The sequence below is a fragment of the Physeter macrocephalus genome, chromosome 6 (assembly GCF_002837175.3).
Source record: "Physeter macrocephalus isolate SW-GA chromosome 6, ASM283717v5, whole genome shotgun sequence".
NCBI lineage: Eukaryota > Metazoa > Chordata > Mammalia > Artiodactyla > Physeteridae > Physeter > Physeter macrocephalus.
This window is the reverse complement of record NC_041219.1, coordinates 43,902,479-43,910,914: the sequence shown is the minus strand read 5'-3', so window position 1 is coordinate 43,910,914 and position 8,436 is coordinate 43,902,479. Positions and strand designations below refer to the sequence as shown.

The 8,436-nt window shown below is 59.6% G+C and overlaps 1 protein-coding gene across 1 annotated transcript in view; it reads right to left on the bottom strand.

Annotated features, from left to right (window-relative positions):
• Window positions 1-1,230: 1,230 nt before the first annotated feature.
• Window positions 1,231-8,436, bottom strand: part of LOC114483898 (MICAL-like protein 1) — a 14,517-nt gene continuing 7,311 nt past the window's right edge. The window contains exons 6-10 of the mRNA XM_055085300.1: window positions 7,201-7,646; window positions 5,550-5,607; window positions 4,489-4,868; window positions 2,627-3,042; window positions 1,231-1,502 (exon numbers count right to left, since the gene is read on the bottom strand). Coding sequence (XP_054941275.1) covers window positions 1,470-1,502; window positions 2,627-3,042; window positions 4,489-4,868; window positions 5,550-5,607; window positions 7,201-7,646 — 1,333 coding nt within the window. The 3' untranslated portion in view covers window positions 1,231-1,469. The remainder of the gene's footprint in view (window positions 1,503-2,626; window positions 3,043-4,488; window positions 4,869-5,549; window positions 5,608-7,200; window positions 7,647-8,436) is intronic.

The window sequence follows — 8,436 nt, the reverse complement described above, 5'->3', positions numbered from 1 at the left end:
CTCCTTGCAGGAAGACTAAAGGCAGGGAGATGTGGCAGAAGATAAGTCAGGGAGGGGTCAGTAAGACCCAGGCAGCTTGATCACATGGGACCATGGAAAGCAGGCGGTAGGGATTAGGCAGAGAGAGAATCCCCCAGCAGCCAGTCTCTGAGGAACTCAGTCATTCAACAAACGCTTCCACTTCCCAGCGCCTCCCGTGTGCTGCTGCCGCACTGGATACTTCTCTACGTTCCTGTTCAGTTCTCACAACCACTCCACGAGGTGGGTAGTGCTGTGCCCATTTTACAGCTGAGTAAAACTCAAGTTCAGAGAGGTTAAGTAACTGGCTCAAGGTCACGCTCTTCCCAAGGGCCCAAGCTGCAGTGAGACTCTATTTCAGGCTGGGGCAGCCCTCCGGCGCTGGGGGCAGTGGTCAGGACGTGCAGTTTAGGGTGGGACAGAGCTACAGTAGCTCATCCAGGCCTCACAACCACCCCTTTCCCAGCGGGGATTCTGGGGTTCAGCTCCTTGCCCAGGGTCCCCCAGCCAGGAAGAGCAAAAACAGGGAACCCACTCTCAGTAGAGGGAGGAAGAAGGTAGCTCCCTTCCTGCCCAGGAAAGACCCCCATCCTCTGCTGCCCCCTAGCTCGGCATTTTTCTGTCCTTCTGGGGTAATCCCTGTCCTGAGGCCAGCACAGCCGGGCAGGCCCCCCACTGGGACAGGCCTTGCCTGCCACGTGGGCAGTGCCAGCATCTTCCAACCACCCTCCCCAGGCATCACTTGAGGCCACGGAGTGTTCCCAGGAGTATTTATCGGGCTTTCCAACAGCTGGGGGAGGAGGGAGGAGCCCCGCTCACCTCACCTGTGCCAGCCTGGGGGAGATTCCTTCAGGCTGGCAGTTGCTCTGGGATCCGAAGCAAGGAAAGTGCCAGGCCGGAGTCCAGGCGCAGCAGGGTGATAGTTTGGGCCCCACAGGGCAGCACCCACCCAAGGGGCCTGCCTGTCTCCTGCCCCCAGGGTCTCGGATTCTCTCCGAATCCTGGGATTAGGGTAAGGGATGGGGCACCCCAGGAGGAAGTCCTCTTGGGCTCTGCCCATACCCTCCACAGTCACACCCAGAGGGGCCCAGCAGGGCCAAACAGCCCAAAGGCCCGAGTCCCTCAAGGGTTCTCAGCCACAGAACTCCTTCAGACCAACCTTTCACAGACCTCGGGACAGGAAACATGCTGAAAGGCAGCTGCCTGTAGGAGGAAGGGGCGGGGGGTCCAAAATCAACTCCCTCCCCCACCTCCCACAGCAAGGAACCCCGGGGCTCCTCAGAGCATCCTGAGGCCCAGAGATGGGATGGGCCTTCTCCAGGTCACACAGCAGGTGATGACACAGTTGGACACGAGGCGGTTGCCCAGGCCAGGGAAGGTTAAGCGGCATTTGAAAGGTGCACAAACCAACAGCTCGGGCTCCTCCCCAGACTTATCCTCTGTCAGGTCGGTCAGACCAGGACTACAGCTGGGCCCTCAGAGGGCTGCAGAGTACGGGAAAAAATGCAGAATCAGAACCTGGTGGCGCAAAGGGACTCTGGTGGCAGGAGAGGCCCCCTCATGAACTAGGTGCCCAGAGGAATGTCCTGACCCCTGGTGACCCCTGGTGACCCCTGGTTCTTGGCTTGACACTGAAAAACAAGTGCTTCACCAGCCACAGAGGTCAAGTGGAAAACGAGCTCCCAGGGATGGGTGTCCAGCAGACCCTCCTCGTGCCCACTGCAGCCCCCAGAGGGGATGGAGCGCGGGGCCAGCCTGGGAAGGGGCCTGGTAAGGGGAGCCCACAGCACGGGCTGTCCACACCCCTGCAGTGGCACACAAGAGAAGCAGCCAGTAAAGCTGTTTCCTCGGCCCTCTGCCTGTTGAGGGCCGACCCCTCCTCTCCCCGTCCCCCCCCAAAACAAACTCTACACAAGGCACAGTCATCCCAGTACCCCACCCCAACCTGGCTGTGAGCACCTGGGGGGCAGGGACCGCCACGGTCATCTCACCTCTGGAGCCCAGGCCAGCCCATACACACGGGAGGGACTCAATGAACACCATCTGCCCCATTCTATAGCAGGGGAGACTGAGGTCTCTGGAGAAGGAAAATGACCCCAAGAAGGGAGTCATCCCCTCCCCCTCTGTGCTCTACCCCAGGTGGCCTTGTAGAACAATCATCTAGGCCTGTCTCCCTGAGCAGCTTGTGAGCCCCTAGAGGGCAAGGACAGGGTCTCAACGCCACTGTGCCAAGGTCTGGCACAAATAGGACCTCAGTGAATGGAAGGGTGAACAGAAGGATGTGTGGGTAAGTGGTGGCTGGTGGATGCGTCCCAAATGGGCACGTGCATGTGCTAGGCAGGTAAATAAGAGCTAGACGCCTCAAGACATGGAAGACCAGGCAAGTGGAGACGTGAACAGATGGACGGGAGGTCTGGCTAATGGATGAAAGGATGGAGAGGTGGAGCTGTGCCTCAATGAATGGAGTGGTGAATGGGTAGATGGGCACAGCCAAGGTCACCCAGCAAGTCAGGGCCAGCAACGATGGAAGGGTCAGAGACCCTGCCCTGAGACCAGGCCCACGGCCACTAGACAGGACAGCAGCCTTTAGCGAGGGTGAGGCACTCACCTTTACCTGGAGCTGCGGGGATGAGGTTCCAGGGGAAGGCGCAGGGCTCTTGTCTCCAACCAGCACGAGAGGGGTGGGAGCAGTGCCACTGCAGGGCTTGGCTGGAGGGGGACCTGGGCTGCCCCTAGTATTGGGAGCAAGGCCAGGGCTGGCTTGAGGTGTCCGGTCCACACTGGGCTGCACCAGCTCCCCAGAGGAGGACAGGGAGGAGTTGGCAGAGAGGCTGGCCGAGGTCCCAGGGGTGCCAGGGGCATGGACAGCAGGCTCTGAGGAGCTCTTGGGCACAACTGGCGGCTCCAGAAGCTCCCCACTTGGAGGCTGGCTGGAGCCCTCGGATGACAGGCTTTCCACGCTGAGGGCTGGCGACGGGGTAGCCGAGGGTGGCTCCGAGTGTGACAGGCGGGAGGTGTGGAGAGCTGTACAAACACACACACAAGTGGGTGCCACATGAGGGGGCACAGTCAGACCCTCCGGCCTCACCTAACACGCTCCACGCTCGACAGAGCTGCAGGCCCTGGCAACCCAAGTCCTCCACATCCAGACAGGCAAGAGTCCAGAGGACAGCAAAGGTGTGACTGGACCAAGGTCACTGGCAGACAAATCATCCAAATTCATCCTGCGCTCTTCGGGCTCTGGCGTGCGCCTCGTGGCACGTCGTAGCCCTGGTTTCCTTACAGCCCTCGCTTCCTCATCCAGCGTGGCTGCAGCCTCCACTTCCCCTCCCATGTCTGATGTGACCCAAAGCAAAGCCAAACTGAAAAGGCCAAAAAAAAGCCTTGCTTCTGTCTGCCTTCTCTGCCTCTGACCCAAGCAGAGGTGGGAGGGAGGGCAGCAGGAGAGGGAGGAGCAGGCAGCCCTGGCGGTGGCCGGCTCCAGGCCAGGCATTGCCCCGTGCCAGTTTCATCCTCACGCGTTGAGGGACACCATGCTTCAGAGTATCATCTGCGCTTTCCCAGTGAGGCAACAGACTGAGAGAGAAGGGCTGGGATTGGACCAAGCTGTGTCCAACTCAAAGCTCATCCCATTGGCTGCATCTCCCACCCGCCCATCACCTCCAATCAGCTGACCCACCACGCTCAGCTGGAGGGTCCCAGGGCACCAGCAGGGGCCGGAGAGGGGGGCCTGGGCCACCCGAGCACCGGCCTCCGGTCATCTCTAATGTGCTCTTGGACCCACTGTCTGAGGGGCTCCCACTGAGGTCTCAGAGGCAGCTGGACCCCAGCCGTGGTGGAAGGTGACCAGGCACAGGGCCCGAGAAGATTGTAAGACGGCGAGAGGGAGGGCTGGGAGGAGGGAGGGACAGCGCCTGGGAGCTGGCCCACCACCTCCTTATTCCAGGTGGGGAGACGGAGGACAGACCCAGGGGAGGAACTGCTCAGAGTCACTAGCGCCTGTGTCACGCAGCCAGGTCAGAGCCCGAGGCACCTGGCAACTGGAGGAGAGTGACTAGATGGGCAGGACTGGAGCTAACCCCTGCCCAGCACTTTCCACGAGCCTGATTCGGTGTTACGCACATCGATGGATAACACGTTTAATTCTCACAACAGCCCTGTGAGGTGGGTTACAAAGGGTTAAGAGTATAGTCAGGAGTCTGGGTTCAAATCCTGCCTCCACTGCTTAAGCGCCGTGAGGCTTTGGGCAAATCACTTACCCTCTCTGTGCCTCAGTTTCCTCACCTGCAAAATGGGGTATGATGCCTACCTCACAGGATTGCTCAAGGATTGAGGACAGACATGACACACATGGCACCTGGCCTGGAGGGGATCCTGTGGCACCACGTGCCCTTCTCTGGCCCTGGGCTGACCCAGGTGCCCAACCCCAGAGTCCCGACTGTCAGGAGAGCTCCCAAGAACGGCACTCACCAAGGGGGGATGCACTGGGTGCTCGGGGGGCGGGGCGCTTCTTTGTCCTGGGGCTGCTCGTGGGAGTGATGCCGTACCAGGGGTGCAGGGACTTGGGTGTGGACTCCGGGTGAGTCGGGGCAGAGCCGGTGGCTGGGCGGGGTGCAGCTGGGGGCTCTTCCTCCTCCTCCTCGAAGGGGTTGTAGGGCTTGGGCTCCGGGCCAGCCACCTCCGGGCCCCGTGGGGCCACCTCATGCACACCTCCGTTCTCCACCTGCCTGCTATCCCGGCCCGGTGGCGGCGGCCCGGGGCTGCTGCTCGGGGGCAGGGGGGCTGGCTTCTTCTTTGGCTCTGCCTGCACCAGTGTGATCCATGGGGGGTCTTTTCTGGGGGCTGGTGTCCTGGACGGAGGCAGGAAGAAGCAGAAACCATTAGGAGGCAAGAGGGGCAGTGTCCTTCTCTCCCCAGACAGTCTTGAGTGCAGCCCAAAGGGGGTGGATGAGAAACTGCACCCTTCTCCTCTCCCACCCCAGCCCAGTGGGGCCAGTCTGGGCCCAGAGCTGAAAGAGAAAGACGGGGGCCTCTCTCTTCCCCTTCCTCTGTCTCTGTCTCTGTCCCTCTCTCCCCCACCCTCTCTCTCATGGACCATACAGGGGAAACACAGCTTCCAAAGAAGAGCTGGCAATCGATGTCCTCGCCTGTGACACAGGGTCCCAGGGCTGGAGGATCTGAGCCAGGTGTACAGCTGAGCTTTGCCGGGTCTTCTATACTCTGCTGCTGTTCGCACAACGACTGTAGGAGCGAGGCCTAGGCCTCCCTCGTTCCACAGGCAGTGGAGGCTTGGAGGGGTGAAGGGACCCCAGAGGCAGCCGTCTCCACCAGGCATTGCTGCCCACAGGAGAGGGGGTCCCAGGGGAGCCACAGGGAAGGGGATGTGGGCACAGGCTCCTGCCCCCAGAGATGAGCCCCACCCCTTCTCGGGAGGGTGTGCTGGTGGGTCACATGGCCTTGTTACCCTCCCAGACCCCAGGGTACTCCCCTTCCCCCTACCAGGGCCCTGAAACCCCTCAGGGCCAGCATACCTCTCTGACAGCTTGGGTGTCCCTCTGGGCTTGGGGATGGGGGGTTCATGCAGCTTCCCTAGATGGGAAAGGAGAGTGAAACAGGTCTTCATGGGCAGCTGTGAGCCGGGCAGCAGAGTGGGGCACCCAGGGAGCCAGCCCAAGTGCCTGCCTTACCAAGGATGCCCTTCCGTCCAACCTGGCAGGTCACGGACTCCAGGTGGCCATGGCAACCTCACCTGCACCCTCGTACCTCCCCAGCCCAGCACTCAGGGAGATTAGATAAACACCAAAGGTGACAGGTAGAGAAGGTAAAAGGGGCAAGGCCAGGACACCTAGAGACCCCATTCGTATTTCAGTTAAGAAGGGGGAACCCTGGACTTCCCTGATGGCGCAGTTGTTAAGAATCCACCTGCCAGTGCAGGGGACACGGGTTCGAGCCCTGGTCTGGGAAGATCCCACATGCCGCGGACCAACTAAGCCCATGCACCACAACTACTGAGCCTGCGCTCTAGACCCCGCAAGCCACAACTACGGAAGCCCACGCACCTACAGCCCGTGCTCCGCAACAAGAGAAGCCACCGCAATGGGAAGCCCACACACCACAACAAAGAGTAGCCCCCGCTCTCCACAACCAGAGAAAGCCCATGCGCGGCAACCAAAAATAAAGAAAGAAAGAAAGAAATTTATTTTTAAAAAAAAGAAGGGGGAATCCAAGTGCCCCTCTGACACTTCCCCAAAGTGGACAGGAAATATTGTTTCAACTCAGCCCCAGGGTCACCTCCTCCTGCAAGCCTCCCCTGACTCCCAAGTGTCCTCCATGAATCCCACCATAGCCTCTGCTCCCCCATCTTAACAGACATCTACATTCTACCAAAATCCTCATGTCTGTGTCCATCTCTCCCTCGAGACTGGCAGCACCTCAAAGGCACAAACAGGTCTGAACAGTATCTCTATCCCCAGCGCCCAGCTCAGGAACGGGTCTCCACGAGTGCGGAACAGAACGAATAAGTCCCAGGGGGAGACCCTGGGAGTCTCCCTCCCCTGGGCCTCCTCTGAGAAGAGTTGCCCAGCACGTCTCAGGTTACAAGCAACCATGTTTCCACGAGCTCGTGGAAGCCCAGGGAGGTCATGTGGGAAGGTCTGACAATGAGGGGTGAGGCAGGGGTCTTCACTGCAGAACAGGCCAGCCTGGGGAGTGCCCCAGGGGCCCATCTGACCGGGGACACACCCTCCCCTACCCCCAGCCCCTGAGCTGTCCCCTGCCAGACATCCAGATGTGGACAAGCACACAGGCTGGGCCTGGGAGGGGAGGTCACCTGAGTGTGGACACAGAACCAGACATACTCAGGACACAGGCACACGTGATGTACACTTCCTACACCCCAAAACTGAAGCACACAAGACGGACACAAAAGGACACACATCCTGGGCACACAGAATGGGGCAGGGATCTGTGTCCTTGCAGCATGGAGAACAGGGCGTGCACCCAGGGCCCTCAGCAACTATTTGCTGCGTGAATTAATAACCTCAGCACCACAGTTGTCCCCAGCACATCCACAGCACACACAGGCACGGACAGCGCGGCCCCACGAGTACTCCCAGGCACGTGTATGTTTAAATGCCAGGCACACCTCAGGAAGCGCCCAGCCCCAGGTGGGCCCTTGCTCACCATTCACCAGGCCACTGCCGCCTCCCTGCTCCACCAAGTTCTCCTGCTGCAGGCTGGACCGGGGCCGGGGCGTGGGGAGCGTCGGGGCTGTGCTCTCAGAGGCCTTCCTGGGGGCAGGTGTGGGGCGGCTGCCTGGGGTGCTGGCCAGCTCCTGTGGTTTGCCGGGAACCCAGGGCTTGGTGGGGATCTGGGGTCGGTCCTCGGGGCCGGCCTTGGGTACGTCCACCTCGGCCCCTGCAGCCGCATTAGGGCTGGGGCCGCCTCTCTCCACATCCTTGGCTTCTTCTGTAAGTTGCTGTTGCTTTGGCTGTGGGGGAAGTGCAGGCCTGGCCCCTGACCGCCCACCGGGGCCCAGCCTGGCACAGTGCTCCGCACACACGAAGGTGCCCTCCTCTGGCCCACTCCTGTAAGCTCCGGGGAGCAGGGTGCTGCAGCACCGCCGACACCTGCCGGGGAGAACAGGGGTAGGGTGGGATGGGGGGATCAACTTAGCCAGGCAGCCCGGCCCAGGGTGCTGGCTACCCCTCCTCCCAACTGCCAGCCTGGATCCCGTCCCAGTACCCAGAACTTCCCAGCGGAAAAGAAAAAGGGTAAATGTCAGAATCACAGCAGAACAATAAAACCATGTGAAATCAGCAACATAAATTGTGAAACACGCCTTCAGTTTCTGCTGCAAGAGGAAGTAAAGGTTCCCCCAGCTCCGCGGGCGGGAGGTTCCACCCAGTGTGCGGGCTGCCACTCATTAGTGGCTCAAGAAATCAATTTAGTGGTTTTCAACCAACCAGGTTGTTTCGTTTTGTTTTGTTTTGTTATGAAATAGAATAAAATAAGATATATCAGAATGTATCACACTTGTTTTATGAAACTCTAATTCCAGTTGTGCATCTATTTATACAAGTTTGATTTCAGGGATGTACTTACAACTGGTCACAGTGTCAAATGTATGTCACCATAAAAAGTTTTTAAAACATTGCCCTGATGGCCAGACGTGACTGTGTTTGTGCAATGGTTCCCTTCCTAGAGATTTTTCCCCCATGACACCTCAGTTCTGCAATCAGGTGCCTGGGGTTCCAGGTCCAGCCACCACACACACACACACACACACACACACACACACACACACACACACCCCACACACCACACACAACCACACACCCCCCCACACACACCACAGACACACACACCACACATACACCACACACACCACAGACACACACCACACATACGCCACACACA